Source organism: Clinocottus analis, unplaced genomic scaffold (assembly GCF_023055335.1).
Source record: "Clinocottus analis isolate CAN_PGR_092001 unplaced genomic scaffold, fCliAna1.0.p SCAF_2, whole genome shotgun sequence".
Lineage (NCBI taxonomy): Eukaryota > Metazoa > Chordata > Actinopteri > Perciformes > Cottidae > Clinocottus > Clinocottus analis.
The window spans coordinates 6,644,123-6,660,851 of NW_027175931.1; the positions used below are offsets into that span (position 1 = coordinate 6,644,123).

At 43.9% G+C, this 16,729-nt stretch overlaps 1 protein-coding gene across 5 annotated transcripts in view; it reads left to right on the plus strand.

The window, feature by feature from the left end:
- Window positions 1-16,729, plus strand: part of lekr1 (Leucine-, glutamate- and lysine-rich protein 1) — an 80,470-nt gene that overhangs the window by 4,060 nt on the left and 59,681 nt on the right. For all 5 annotated transcript variants that reach the window (XR_011077928.1, XR_011077929.1, XM_068584795.1 and 2 more), the window contains exon 3: window positions 15,946-16,475. Coding sequence is in view for 3 of the 5 variants with exons in the window: in XM_068584795.1 (XP_068440896.1) it covers window positions 15,946-16,475 (530 nt within the window). In the remaining 2 variants the exon portion in view is untranslated. The remainder of the gene's footprint in view (window positions 1-15,945; window positions 16,476-16,729) is intronic.

The following is a 16,729-nucleotide window of genomic DNA, read 5'->3' on the forward strand; positions in this document are numbered from 1 at the left end:
CCACATTTCCTGCACAGTCAGACTTTGCTGGAATAGAGTACAATGTTGTCATACATATTAATCTGGAACGATCCTTTAATATGCTGACCCATACTGTATAATATCTGTTATGGTCAACATAGCATGACACAGAGCAGCAAGTTGACAGTTGTAAGATGATTCAATGGATCAATGAGGCGTTCTCTTCCTGTCTCTCTCAGTTGCCGCGTCTGTCGCTCTCGAGTCATTTCTGGAATTTCTCATTCAGGCCAGTAGATGGCTGTGAACAATACACCCCCCTGGTATTATCCGAGGGTGGCCTTTCCATGCCTATACGTACAGACACAACCCCCCCCACCCTCCAGCCTTCTCTGAAAGTCTTCTACAAACACATCTATGCATGCACAGTACACACACACACACAAACACACATAGTCACACATACAGTCACACAGTCCATTCCCCCATTCATCCCGTTTATCCATCTATTTCTCAGCCTGCTGCGCCAAGGCCAACAGACTCAAATGAGAATCCATTTTATTTATTGATTTCTGTGGTGGCCATCCATCTCTCTCCAGTGTGTGTGTGTGTGTGCGCATCCATTTCAGTGCTTCTGTTTATGATTTGTCACAAGGGGCATGTGATAGCCAGACACAGTGCAAAGGAGAGAGAGAGAGAGAGAGAGAGAGAGAGAGAGAGAGAGAGAGAGAGAGAGAGAGAGAGAGAGAGAGAGAGAGAGAGAGAGAGAGAGAGAGAGAGAGAGAGAGAGAAAGAGAGACACACACAATAACAAAGAATGAGAGAGGGAGGGAAAGACTGACATTTTGATCATTGCCCATCTGGTTCAGTCTCAGGATCTGCCCTCCCTCCCTCCTTTTCCTCCCCCTGTCATCCACTCATATTCCAATAGGTCCATAAAATAGAGGATGTTCTGGGCTTAGCCCCCCGCTGAGTACACTTCAGCACCATTTATTGGAGAAGGCTTAGGTGGCTGGGGCGAATGGAGAACAAAAAACAACAGAGGCAGTGTGCGTTGCAGGCGCAAAGCTGTGGGCAGCACCATGTGCACTAGTCGGCGTGGGAGGCAAAGAGGAGGTGGTGTACTAACAGGCCCATTTAAGTGCTGTTAATCCTGGTGTGCTGGGAGAGGGCTGGCACCAAGGTTTAATGGTGGGCTGCTGAGAAGGAGAGCGCTGTGGTTACACACAAACACCATGCCTCCCACCCACACACTGGGGCACAGAAACACACATACTTGCACTGAACTTTCATGCCGAGAGTATGTTTCCTGTGTGTACAAACACGGGGATGGAGCTCAGACACAGCGCTACAGGTGACACACACGTGACTACATTTACTCTTACATTACAGGGCAGTGAGGTAAATTATGTTAGACAGGAAGTGACACCGCCCACTACGAACATGGGTTTCCTTTTTCGTGTGGGTTTTCTCCCACATTTAAAAAACAAACATGCAAGCTGGGGTTGATTTCGGAGTCCGAATATTTCAACTGGAACGCCGCTTGAAGTCAGATTCCCCTGAACTCAAAATCCAAGATGGCTGCTCCTCCTATGGCATGTCTGTCTTATTCGTGTCTCATTAAATCAGTCATACACACAAAGTACTGTCCAACTTCAATGTTTGGACATGTTGCTCTGTTCTTTGTCAGCCCAAAAAAATCTGTTGTATCATCTGCTATTGCCAATGACGATGGCTTACCATGGCATATCCTGGCTAAAAATCCCATAAAGTTTCCTGACTGGTTGTACTGGAACCAGCTGGGCAGGTCGGGTGTGACATTGTTTCCAGCCCCTACTTCCAATTTCCCAGATTAATGGAACGCATCATTAGTAACTACCCACTTTTAGGGTGTTTCACATAGATTACTGTGAACTGTGACAGTAACGTCCATTGTTGCTCATGTCACATTGTAAATATTAGTATAGTGTGTATAGTTTATTTCCTGTTACAGTGTATGTGAATGACAACTGTTTTCTAGCTACCCACTGGCTTGGTTGTTTTTGTGAGGTTCATGAGCGAGCAGGGAATGGTTTTCCTCTTTTGTTTTTATATTTTCTGTTGAACATACCACTCCCTGCCACCATAACCGTTTTTGGAAACTGAAACTAATCTCTGCAGTATTATATTTTATTGTAAATATGCTGCATGGTGTTTTTTAGTTTCACCCCGTGTCTTGTAAATTCAGTCACGCTTTCCCTCGGCCTCTGTCTTTATGTTTCTCAAAGGCACATTATTGCTCATTATTCAGGGACCAGAGAGCGGTACTCCTTCCATTCACTTAATTGTCTTTTGAATTGAAAATCAACTCAAACGTGCTTCTCCAAGCAGGTGGTCGGACTAAAAATAGCACTGCATTAAAAAAAAAAAGAAAAGAAAATGCTGCGTTGGTGTGTTGCTAGTACCAGTGAGAAGATGGAATATGATCCAGGAAGTCCAGTATGATTAAAACACCCTTTCATTTGAAAGGTTATCAGGTAACACCTCTCAGAAGTTTTAAATACCGTAAGACAGAATACTTATGATAGCATAAATCATATTATGTTTTATGTCTGAGGATCACAAGGTGAAAAGTAGAAACAAAGCACCCTACCTGAATTCTCTGGATTGCCACCACCAAAACTCAAACAACACAGTGTTTACCTCTTCCTTACTTGGCAGGTTTTTTTTTCTTCTCCCTAGTTGTCCAAGCAACACTTTTGCCAGCAGTGTTCTAGTCCAAGGATGAGTTGTTTTTGGTGCAGCACCGAGCAGAGTACACCACAGTCTTTTTCTGCGGCAGCTGAGCACCTCTTGTTCTCTACGAGGCCCTGAAACTACCTATTCACTTCTCAAGTGTCACAGTCTGAGGAGCTCAAACACACTGTGGAACAGGACAAGACGTTCACCCCCGACAGAGCGGGAAGCACAGGGAGGAGAGGCAAGAAACCCAAGTGGAGGAAGACAGATATAAGGGGGACAATACTCCCTGTTAACTTCTCAAATGTTGTGGTCCGCTCAGAGCTCCGAAACACAATGTAACGGGACAAGACGTTCACTTGAGAGATAATTAGAGAGCGAGTGCAGAGCGAGGGAGAACAGGGAGCATGCCAGTGTGTGTGCAGGGGAGATATGTGACTCCTGTTTTATTTTGCATCTGATGGAGAGAATCAATGGCGACAAAAGGATCAAAGAGACCAAAAATGGAGACACACACACACACTCCTTTTATGCTATTTATCTTGATTTTTTTCTCTTTCCTTTTCGTAACACTAGACATTCACATTGCCAACACAACAGCAGATTTTTAGATAAAACATTAGTACCTCAAAAGGTCTGTGTTTACCCACCCCTCTCCACACATTCAGGTGCACCCGCGCTACACGTCATGGCATGCATTCACTACCTGTCTGACTCTAGTTTCATTCATAATTGAGCTGCCGAGTTTTGTTAGCCTATTGCATTCACATTTCAGCCCGAGGCGGCCATCCCATCACTCCAGTGTGTCAGCAACTTTCCTTCCATCTCACTCTCTCTGTCTTAAGCATTGTGTGTGTGTGTGTGTGTGTTTGGTGCACGCACACACATCTCTTGGTAAGACCTTGAGAGTGAGGACATTATTTTGATGTAACGGGAGAAGATTTAAGCCAGTAGTCACCTCAAAGACTTGATCTAATGTCCACACAACCTGCGTTGCTGAAGCAGCAGCAGCAGCAGCTCCCGTCCTTCATCTGTTCCTCACCTCACTGAGTGCAGGTAGCATGCGCTTTGCCAGCACTCCGAGCCTGTCACTTCACCACTGCAGTTGTAAACTGAAGCAGCAAAAAATAGACTCGAAGCATGAAAGCGGCTTTTTGCTTGTTGTCACGTGCACAAGAAGAAAAAACTGCGGGCTCTTGTATATAGACAGCTGTGTCGTCGCGTGAGATGCTTGGCTGAAACTCCTCCTGTGTAAACAAGCCTTTGACATTTTATTTAGATTAAGTTTGGGGGGCGGACGGGTGGCTCCACTGTGTAACAACAGGATATGAAGTAATTGACAAAAATGTATTAATTAAAAAAGCTATTTCATTTCTATCACACTTAAACCATGAATGTGGACAGTGGTGTCTCCTTTACTGTGCACGCTTGATATAAATGGAAAAACACTTTCATGTCTACAGTTAAATGTTGACCTTTTCCTGCAGACACGCTATCATATCTGACTTGTATCTAACATGCAACAGTCACCGTTTCACATGTAGGAGAACCGGTATGTGGAGACGGACCTGTTGATGTGATCAGCTGTGCTCCAAGTCCATGCTTTGACCACACTGCCCTCTGTATGTTGATAGATCAGGTACAAAAGGCTCTAAGGCCTCTCTCACGGTCATTCAAGTGGATTCAGTTGAGTTGGCAACCCTGAAAAAACACCTTTCATCTCTTTATCCAACCGTTTCACCTCTGTGTGACTGCTGGTTTGTCTCCTGTTAGTTTACAAATTCCAATCAAAACTCTAATCAGCTTTCCCTTTTTTATTTTTAGCTTCATTTTCTCAAACGTCTGTTGTTGATAAGATGTTGCATCCGTCAGACTTTTTGGCTCGCTAAACCTCTATGTGTTGTCATTCTTTTTTTACGAGGACGTAATAAAAATCTACTTGATTCAAGCTGTCTTGCAGAATGTCTGAAACAAACCTCATATGGCGCATGTGGTAAAACCTGCAAGGGTGTATGCGTGTGGCCCCAAACATCTTTGAAAATGCCCCGCTGTTGGTGTCCGTTGGGGAGTGGTCACACAGGGTTTGTTTACTTATTCTAAAACCCGCCGTTTTGTTGGCCTGTACACATTTGCCCAGCATCTGCCTCTGATTTATGGTGTCATCATCCTCTAAGGCGCTTTTGGTTGCATCTGTATTAAAATAGTTTTATACAAATATCCTTGAACTAAAGTCATTCCCCACTCCCTCGAGTTCTACACTCCCTTTTTTAATAGAAAGGGTTTAATCTCTTTCTTGGTACATCCTGAAGTTCCCTCAGGGGATCAATAAAGGCTTATCCTATTTGAGAAGAGATTGTAACTTTTTTTTTCAAGCATTTTATTCCAAGAACGGAACAATATCGCCTGGGCAGCAGTATATAGAAAGTTGAGATGTCGTCATGTACTCAGCAGTACTCTATATATGGCAGTACAGCGTGTTCTTTTGGACACCTCATCGGAGACTCAGCCGGTGAAGTTAACACTGAAACTTTCTCATCACCAGTGAGGTTTGTTCTTTTATTTTTCTCCTTACTTAAACCCAACACTTTGATGATGACTGCTGTGTCTGATTCTTAAAAAAAATCTTCCCATTGTGTATCAATGTAAAGGAGTAAAGCAACGTCTCTTTCCAGTCTTTCCGTGCCTCTCGTTGTTGACTGTCCAAGCGATGGCTCTCAACTGCACTTGCCCTCCTTCTCCGGCCATCCATTTTTAATGTGAGCATGGTCCGTCTACAGGAGGGTAGAGACGGGCCACATGTCCCAGTGAGCTTTACCTTGTTTCTTTTCTCTGCCGTCTCTTCTCTCCATCTGTCTCGCCGTCTCACTGTGTCGTTCCCTCACTTCTCCTTTCCTTGAGTAACGGCTAGTTTTAAACTAGACACACTCCTTCCCTTTTTGTTTCTTCAACCTGCTCCTCAATAAGACCTCAGAAGGTCGATGGGGAATGTCAGAAATGTTCTCTCTTTCCTTCTCCCCCTACATTGTCTTCCTCACATTTCATTGCCTTTTCAGCAGGAGTGGACGATTGGGCAAAATACTTCTATCACAATGCATGTGATCCCGATAACGATATCAATAGAGCAGGATTTCTGGTAATTCCAATAATTCAATCAATTCAAGTGGATATTTTCTCATTTCATCAAGAACTTTAGTGCAAAAATAATCAGATTTTCTGGGAAATTTGAGTTACTATATTTTTGTTATCATTTTAGACAACGTTATTGTGTAGCACAGTATATCAATGTGTGATTTAATCAAGATACAATTACATTAAAAGATGATACAAATATCATTGAATCATTGCCAGGTACTACATTTAGTCTGTGTTCTTAAAGAGAGAGAGAGAGAGAGAGAGAGAGAGAGAGAGAGAGAGAGAGAGAGAGAGAGAGAGAGAGAGAGAGAGAGAGAGAGAGAGAGAGAGAGATTAACAGAGAGGGAGCGAGGTCATCAGGTGATTGCTGATCTGCATTAATGACTGAGAGACAGCGGGGGGTGGGGGCGGGGGATTATTGAGCAATATCGTCACGGGTGTTGTCTGGTGCCTGGAAATCCAAAGTGTCAATATTGCACGATAATCCAAGGGTCATTGCAAGGTCACTGTTGCTGTTGTGAAGCAGTTTCAATGCCAGCTACTGTGGCAGTTGTTTCCCTCCCAAAAAAGATTAATCAAGTGTTCAGACAGTATGTGTATACATCCAAATGTATGTTGCATATCCGACACACACACTGTGGTGAAACTGCCCTCATCACGTTAATGTCATGTCTCGATACCGCAAATTGTAACTGGGTTTGACAGCAGATAAAGTATCTCCAGCATTAAATAAAGGAAACTCAGTATTTTGTTCCAATTCACACAGAGAGAAATTCCTTTTGAAAGGAGAAGAATTTCCTGAACGGACCATTATTTGTGGCATTCACAAAGATGTATTGTGCTTTAAGCGAGAGGTGCAAATATCACTTTTTGAAAACTGGTAAATGTATTACTATTATTTCTTGCTACCACGGTGACAGATTTCACTACTTGTACATCTTCAGAGCTCAATACAACTAGTCTCGGCATGTTTTTACAGGTACTTTTAAAAGTAATTCAAGGAATCCTCAAAATCTGAGGTAGAGAAAAGTTATACACCACTTTAAAACACACCGATTTTCTTGTAAACATAAAATTAAAATAACAGCGTCACTCGAAAGCTGACCTTCTGTGACATAGAGTATGATAAAGTCAATCTGAATACGATCGTCGCTGTTTTTACTCATTCAGAAGCGTCTGAACCTCTGAAGCTCCTTTACCTAATGTGCTTCAGCACTGAGTTAAACACTGCAGGCGACAGCCCTCGTTTTCTCTTGCTTAAGAGGGTTAAATGAGGTTGCATTCGGCCTCGCTCCACTGACTGTCATCTAGTTAGACAGAATGTCATTCCACCTGGTTTAAGCAGCAAATGAAGAACATAAAAGTAGGATAAATGCTAAAAAGCTACGGGTTCACTGACATCACGGGTTCACTGACAAACTGGGACGGCAGCGGAAATAATACAACACACCCAGATTGGCAGACACACACACAGACAGACAGACAGAAGGACACGCACACGCACATTTCAGCCAGTGTTACCTCCTCTGGCCTCTCCTGGCTTACTGTGCCGTGCCGTGCCATGTCGTGCCGAGCCGTGTGTTGTGATGCGTGGTCTAGTGGGGCTAACGGAAGCACATGTGTTGTCTGCTAACTCTGATTAATGTAACAGACTATACTCCCCCTTCTCTCTCTGGCTTATTTCTTTTTTTTTCACTGGCCGCCCTGCTGTCCTGGCTTCACCTCTTACATGTATGTCTGCACTCAGTCTGCGTTTCAATCGTGTGCCCTGAGAGCCGAGAGTCATTAAATTATAATACAGTCCCTCTCTCGCTTTGTCGGTATAGCATATAGTGCATCGGGGGCTGTGAAGTAAACAATGTCGGCTAAAATGGTACAAAACGGGCTCAAGAACCGTTCACATTTCTGGCAAAAGTCAACCAGTCTTCTCTGTTATTGTTCAGCTGTGGAGGAGCTATGGTAACATCATATGCCCAGTCAAAGGGGAATAACGTGCAGGAGGAGTAATTGTGGAGGAAACGCATGTTTCACGGTTTGTAGTAATTATGCAGTTTAGAATGAGTGGATCATATAGTCTAATGTTGCTGGCAGAACATTTTGTAATTTAAGGAATTTTGTGGAATCTTTGTGAACTATAATTTAAATTGTCACGGTTTGCATTGCAGTTTACATGCTAGGTCAGATATCGAGCATATTCCATAATCTCCCTTTTCAGCGACTCTTTCATCTAAACAGGTCATATATTAGCAAATTCGCTATGCAGCAGGGATTTATTGCAGCTAGGTGTAAATATTTATTAACAACTGAGTTTTTGCATTATTATTATGTCACGCGCCTTTTAAGGCACCAAAGCATCCCAGAATTTCTTTTCGTCACCATACAAACAGAAAGTGTTGCAATATTTATACATTTGCAGTACTATGAATTTGGTGTCTGTGTCGGTATGATGATGACTGTAAAAATCTACCTGGCTGCAGAGGGTGTAGCTCTGGAGACGTATAGTTAACTTTAAGAACCTACATTGAGACAAGACGGCGCATTGGTTGACTCCCAAATAACCAAACCCCATCACACACACACACACACACACAACCAAAAGGACACAGCCAATCATCTGCCTGCTTCTCCTCAGGCTAGTTGTTTGTTGTTGTGTGTGTGCCGTGCCTTGCCGTGCTGTGCCGTGTCGTGCCTCGCCCTGTGTTTTGAATGTGATGTGATGCGTGGCCAAGTGCTGGTCGAGGCCGCCATAGGTGATTCTTTCCCGACCACTGCCCTTTCCCCGCTTCCACGCAAAGGAGCAAGCGAGGTAGGCGGCCAGGCAGACGGGGAAGAGAAGGCGAGGAAAGAGGGGACAATGTAACGGGAAGACAGCCAGTCAGCCGGCAAACATGCAACCCTGGATTATATGAGGAGGGGGGGTATAAACCCTCACTTTATTATACTCCCAAATTTTTCATTACTACCCCCATGGCTCGACCGCCCACCCTTCCTGCACTTTGTCTGCCCGGCTTACTTCGTCCTGACTTCTTTTTTTTGCGGCTCAGCGGCTGATCGTTTCGGCTGTCTCGCACATATGTCGTGTGTGAGTGACTGACTGTGGATAACCCTATGCTACTCTCTCATATGGACATACACCACCCAGAAACTGGCCATCTCACACACTTTGATTCATCTACTCAACAGTACAGTATGCCCCTGATCTGTCTGCCCCCTCCCTCCTCTCCTCTCTGCTGCTAGCACGCCTCTGCCCCCCCCACCCCTCCTACCCTCTTTTGCACTTCCCTCTATCCCTTGTGACCGCTACAACCCCTCCCTATTTCCTCCTCTACGCTCACCCAGATACACACACACACACACACACACACACACACAGAGATAAACATAGAAACGTATTCATTTTCAAAGACACGCACACCGTGCCGCGGTCAAGGAACTTATAAAACACACAATGTTTCACACACACTCCAGCACTCACTCCAAAACACACACTTGTCATGTGATGTGTAGTGCGCCATGGGGTCCAGATGAGTGGAATCTCAGTGTTGGCTCTCGCTACACTGAGCACCACAGGGGGTCTTTATCGTCACAAAAATCAACAAAGCCACAGTCACGAAGCGCTGTCTCGATCTCTCACACACTAGCACGAGCGCACACACGAGTATGTGCGCACACATGTACTATGTGCGAACATGCGCCCGGGCATATTCACGCACACACTGGCACCACACCAAAAAATGTAATAAAAAAATACAGTCACATAAAGTGACAAAAGCTCACAAAAACATTCTCATTTTGACACGCAAGGACAAGAGCACAGCTGGACAATGTTTTCAGTGGGACACACACACACACACACACACACACACACACACTACAAGCTCTCACGCACTGTCAGAGTCCGAAAAAGAAAATCATTTAGGAAAATTAGGGAAAAAAACAAGGATAAGTCCCTCAACAACTTAATCCCTTCTTAAATGCTTGCGTGATCTATCGTGTCTGTGATTTCACAGACAGAGAGAGAAGCGGGATGAAGTGCCAGCGCAGCAGACGGAAAGGAGAAAGCATTTGTTAGATTGGAAGTGGGAGAGAATTTGAAGGCGAACGAGTTTAGAAGGATCCAGGTATGATGCGAGGCAGCACTCCTGCCTTTGTTTTTTCCCCTCTCTAAATCTGCCTCCCATCATCATATCACTTGATTAAACCTAATCCTAATGCCTCTAATCCTCCAAGCACCCAAAAAAAAAACCCTGCCTAAGTGCCTTTTACCCCTCCTAACGCCTCCCAACAGATATTAGTGTGTGCTGGATTGTGCCTCTACACAGTATTTCTCTGACACTGTTTTATAAGCGTGGGCTGTAGTTTTTCTAGCCTGCCCGCTTTCCAAAATGACTCGAGGGGTTTTTTGATACTGAGGATGAGAGAAAATAAATTGTTTAGTCTGTTTGTGAAGATCTGTTGGGGCCTGTTGTCTGCAATACTCTGTTTATGCCTGCTTGATCTTCCTCCTTTATTAAAAAGAGGACTTATCTTTTAAATGCAATTAGGAGACAAATATGATCTAGTTTTGTTTGTTTGATTTTTGCTATAGGCTGACATATTGACTGATCTTTTGGCCTTTCAGTACCAAAAACATGCAGCACATGTGAGGTAATTACACCGGAAAAGTAGGCTATGTAAACAGGTAAGTTTACTCAAAGGAAAACGGGATCGAGGAGCTGCTTGACACAGAAAAGAGCAGAATAAATCTGCGAGAAGAACAAAAAACACACAATCCTTTCCCCTTTTATTTGTGCCTTATTCGGTGTCTGATTTTTTTTTTGTCAAGAAAGAAACCGCTCACAATACAGCTCTTCCAGCTTCTCTCCAAATGTCTTTATTTCATAACCGAACATGAACGTCGGAGGAGTTGGACGTGTCTTCGTCTTCTCGTGTGTCTTGCCTGCACGCCGGCCACGTCTTCTCCCTCGGTACATGAGACAATGAGCGCAGACATTTTCACACAGACACACACGCAGACAGTCAGGGAGTTAAAAAGGCATCGCGTAAATTAATGATGTTCCTTGTCCTGGCAAGACACCAGCCACCCACAGAATAACCCCCCCACCCTGTCACCCCCACATGCCCCACTCCACCCCTCCTAAATGTTTCACATCAGGCGAGCGGTAATAGCCCCATGTTTAATTGATGGAGCATGCAGGCAATGCGGTGATAACATGGACTGTTGAGGGGGTCCGACGAAAAAAGAACAAAAAAAACCTCACACTCACATACAGTGTTGGTACCTGTCACAGGCTGGAGGTTCAGTTACTGCAAGAGGCGGGTGATTCAGCGTTGGCACTCTGTGCTTATTGACTGAGGATTGAGACTATTGCGTCATTGATGTACCCTGAGGCTTTACGCATGTTTTGCATAGTTACATACAGCGTGTTGACTTTTCAATAAACTGTTTTGTCATATATATATATATATATATATATATATATATATATATATATAAACTCTGTGGTGGAAATAATCAAATGTGTTACCAGATGCATGTGGTTTGAGTCAAAGCTGTGTTTGTCTTCATATTTTAAACCGCTTATGGCAACAGACCAGCATGCTAATGGAGTCAATCAAGAGACAGAATGAAAGAGAGATAAGAGAGACACAAGGGGAGCCATAGAAGTGTTGTGTGCACTAGAGGACAAAGGGGTTTTGTGTGGAGGAGAGACACATCTACTGGCTGCTGGCATGAAACATTTAAAGGACAACAAGACATTTTTTTCTCCTCCTGCCTCAGTCTTCTTCTCTTTTTCTATCACCTCCCTGTTTCATTCAAACCATCCTCATCTCTCTCCTCCTCTCAGGTTTTTTTTGCAAGTGTGCGTGGAGTAGTAGTAGTCGTGTGTGTGTGTGTGCGTGTGTGTGTGTGTGAGCGTGTGGAGGGGTTAGTTTTGTGGTTTGAGTGCTAAGTGAACGTGTCAGTGCCCAGGGCAAGGGGTCTCCCCGAGGGGCCAAACTCAGTCACGAGAGCCCACATCCACTGGCGGCACAGACCATCTGCCTTTAGGGCATGTGTATATGTGTGTGTGTCAGTGTGTGTTGAGAGTGACGATTGTGTGAGTCCCCTGTCTGTGTCAAGATGCCTATGAGAGTAAATTTGCCATTGTATGTGTCTGTCTACGTCTGTTTCTTTTGTTTGTACTTGCGTACATGTTTGCACTTGTATCAATGTGAGATTTGAATGTGTATGTGTGTGTGTTTGTCTGTGCCTTTCATCTGCCCTGTGTGTTCAACTTGTGCTTTTGACTGTTTGTGTGTGTGTGTGTGTGTGTGTGTGTGTGTGTGTGTGTGTGTGTGTGTGTGTGTGTGTGTGTGTATGTGTGTGTGTGAGAGAGAGAGAGAGAAAGAAACCATAGCTAATGCACGCTTCAGCCCTCAGGTCACTTCAACATTGTCTGTCTTGTTTTCTGTCTTTATGACTACATCACATAAAGAACGTGCACACCCAAATTTACATGCATAAGCATTTTGGGATCAAATTCAACCCCCACTCACTAAGACACGCACACACAGACGCACAGACACACACACACACACACACACACACACACACACACACACACACACACAGTTAGCAGTTTTAGCTGTATCTATGCCTGCAGGAACCATGAGGACATCTGCACAGTAAACACTAAAACCCCCTGAGCCCCGGTCCCAAATATTGCTCAGACTTGCACGCACTTCTGCTTTCTCTGGCTCTCTCTGTCTGTTTCCCTCACTCACACACACACACACACACACCCATGTACAACCTCACACTGCAAACAGATAATAGCCCATATTCTCCAGAGTGCATTCTGTGGCAACACAATGTAATACGTTGTTGTTTTGTGGAGCTTTTTCCCTCACCCACACTAACACACTCCCTCTCTGGCCCATCTTTCTGATGTCCATTTCGAGACCTTCGACGTGGGAAATTTCTCCAAGATCATTAGGAGTACATCTTTGCTTTTTTTGTGCAAGCATCCAAACACATCATAGGAAAGACATGAGCATAAAACTGTACAAAAGGCAGTCAGGAGTCACGTCTCATACTGTTTCTTACTCGTTTTCAGTGTGTTGAACTGAAGGATGAGCTAAGAACTAAAAGAACATTATTGTATGTAAACCCATATATGTCAAATGTAGATTTTGATATTAAAGTATCTGAGGGTCACAGCTTCTGCACTTTTAACAGTTTTTTTGACTGTTTTTACATTACTGTAATTTTAGGTAGCTCTTATCATGCCGTTGTCTGTTTCGTGTGTTCATATTCCCTCTACATTTGATTTAAATTGGGTATTTGATGCTATAAAAAAAGCGGGTGGGGGGGGGGTGAAGCGTCATGATTGACAGCTGTGATTGACAGCTGCTCTCAGTGAAGTGGTTTCGGAGCCGTAAGCTCTGGGAATTGACGAGAGAGGAGATGTCATTTAAATGTTCCACAACCGTCACCAGTCCATGCAATAGAACATGTGTCCATTTGATCGTGAATGTAGTAAAAGAGACTTTCATGGTTATTTATTGTGTCCTTGTAGTATCTGTATCTTCAAGTAAACTAAGATGGTGAACATTGTAAACATTACTGCTCCTATTGCTGGAGGCCGATACTCTTCTTAGTGCCTCAGTGTTTTAGAAGAGCAGCGCTCTTCTTGCGAAGTCCTATCCCACCTGTCTTTCTGTCCATCAAGGCTGCTTGAAGACAGACTCCCGTTGTCCCGAAGACAGGAGGCAGACATAATCTGCACCTTGACCTGACACGGGGAGACAAGACGCTAACAGAAGCCGCTGTGATAGACAAAAAGAGAGAAAGTTAGATGTGGGTGATGGCGAGACTAAGAGGGGGGGAAGCTCGGTCGTCTCCAAGGCGTCACCTGTCACTCATTTGTCACGTCAAAAGCACTTTGAAGTGTTGCTGTGTGTTTCATCTGTCTTTCTTTTTTCCATATAGAAGAAGGACACGAGAGGGAAAGAGAGGGATGGCAAGAGTTATTTCAATGAAACCCATTCCAGTGTCTTTCAGGAAAAAGCCGAGGCTGCCGTTCTTTTGATCTCTGTCCTTCTACTCGACCGTCTTCTCTCAGTTAGGCTCTCAGCGTTTGTTGTTGTTTAGGTTGAATTGCAGATCACCACAAAGAAATTTCCAAACACTATTTGAAAGGCATCTATGGATTTCAGCCTGTAGCTGTTGTTGCTATGTAGACCTACTTTGCATTTCATTTTCAGTAGCAACCTTTGAACAGAAAGCGAATGAAAATACGCAGTCTTCCACAATTTTAATGGGCCTGATAAAGTAAACACCACAGCTTTGACCCTTTAAATGTTTAATTGTTTCCTTTTTGTTCTGCTGTCCTCTCTCGTCCTCTTTGAAGGATGACTTCAACAGGAAGCGGGCTCTTAAACGCTTTGCAAAAAAACACCTCGACTCGCGCCAAAGGGAAAAGGTCTTGGGGTCATCAAAACAGATTAGTTGGTTTATTTGCAAAGCATGAATGTTCACATGAATGTCTGCTTAAGAGATACGCTCATTACAAGATAGCAATTCTGGTCTGAATGTGACACTGGAGAGAAGACCATCGCAGAATGAAAAGCAGCAGGTTTCACTCTGGTCGTTGCATCTTGAGATGTTTTCATCACACTCACACTCATAGTGGATTACCAAATGGACAAAGGCAATCATGTGGCCTCTGCTCCTTAACAGCAATAATTAAATGATCGGTTCTGTTTTCTGATGTCTTAGCATCAATGTCAGCTTTGTTCCTTATTCTTTCACCTTGTTTACATCATGTAGCAATCTATTTGGAGCTTTCTGACAGGGGGGCTGTCAGCATGTCATCCGAACATCAGCTGCCTCTCTGCCACACATCATCATGAAGATGAAAGCTCGGGGATGTGATCTTATCCCTCATAAGCCTGAAAGAAGTGACAACAGCTTGCAGAAAATACACTGACACGCGCTGAGGAAGAAAGATAATTTTGGGAGCGTTTTTTCCCCCTAACAGACAGCAGTAAAAACAATATCTGAAGGAGGATTAGAGTATCTGTGTTCCTTTGCTTTGAACTGCCGATGGATGAAAAGATGTGTCTGACACCAGTGGTTTCAACAGATTGTGACGGATAATGGAGCCTGCAGTTGTCACTCTAAATGTTTTTATAGACAGCTTTGGTACTACAGTTGTAATGGCTCCATACAATAAACCACACAAAAGTGAATGCTATTTCCAGACTCATCCTCATGTTCATTCCCTGATCAACATCAAGGTATGTTTATTCATACACCCATTTGATACGTACAATATACTCCACACAAACGTAGTTTTTCGTGATAAAGGTAATATATTGTATTTTGCTAGAGAATGGCTCATCATTGTGTCTCGTAATTGAATATGCAACAAATCTTGCCTGCAATGTTTTGGAGGGGATTACAGAGAATATGGGGATACCAATCAGACTAGCTCACAAGATTTACAGCACAATTTTTTTTTTTTTTTTTAATTCTCATTTGCACTTTTTGCATGCAGTCGATGCCTTGTTCCAAACATGACAATAATCAGTGTCTTTGCCATTCGTCAACTTATTTTTCACTCTTGGGCGTTTGTTTTTATTGTATGAATTAATAGCTTCTACTTCTAGCACAGGTACAACTCATAACACGACTGCATTTCATTGAGATGAGTCATTTCCAGGGTCCTGGTGTTGTGCGCACTGGTTCATGAAAAAGGTTTATAGTGTGCTAACCAGCCGTGGTAAAGGGTTGGAGACTTGAATAGGAACCAATCATACACTTAGAGACTTTTTTTAGCTTTTTTTGTACTGTGGTGCGACAATGTGGCCGATGTTAGTCTCATTTTCATTAATCAGCGAGCAGATAGACTTCGGCTTTTTAAGAATGAGGTGTTTTCTCCCATATTGCTTTTCCCCTGAGGCTCCTTGTGAGGTTCCTTGTTTATACTTCATTTTACCAAACCACACCCACACCGTTCTGCTGATCATTTGTATTTTTGATTGTTGAACGCTTAATAAACAATACTAATAACCCACAGGCTTTACATTTTGATATTATCAATCAAGATTATTACCATTTCCAACAAATTGCATTTATTCTACCCTCAGATGGAGCGCAGTGAGACCGTGTGTCGTTACTGCGGTGTGAGCTACCTCATTTTCCACGAGTTCTACCAGCTCCACACCCGACTGGCTGAGTTGGAGGAAGAGCTCCTGGGACTGAGAGAGACCACCCAGGGAGAGAAGGCCCAGCGAGAGGCACTGGAGCTGGACAGGCTGGAGTGGGAGAAGGCATTTCGGCTGGAGGTGCAGCGACAGACAGAAGAGAAAGAGAAAAGCACAAGAGAAGCGCTAGAAGAGAGGCACATAGACGCAGAGAGAGCTCTGAGAGAGGAGCTTGGGCAAAAGTATGAGACGGAGAGGCAAAAGATAAAAGACGAGTATCAGACAAGCAGCGACGAAAGAGAGGGACAAGTGAGAAGAGAGCTGGGCGAGCTACAGGCAGAGACACTGAGGAAGCAGCGAGAAGAGCTGGAGAGAAGGACCGAGGAGAGAGAGAAAGTTCTGAGTGACGCACTTCAAAAGGCCAATAAAAATGTCGGCGAGCTCAGAAAAAATCTCCAACAGCTGGAAGAGAGGTGAGGTTTGTGTGTGTTTGTCTGTACTTCCCGTGCCTGGTGTGAAATGATCTCTAATGCCAGGCTTCATGTGGGCAATTATCCCGTGAGTCACGCTGCGAACACAAAAACACACTCCCAGACAAATCAGAGATATATCCCACTAGCTGGTGTGTGTATGTGAAACTCTGATACTGACTTTGACGTTTAATTATACATGCCACTGTCATCTTCAACGCCTCCATCATCCAATACCTTGAAAGCGAGAAATAGAT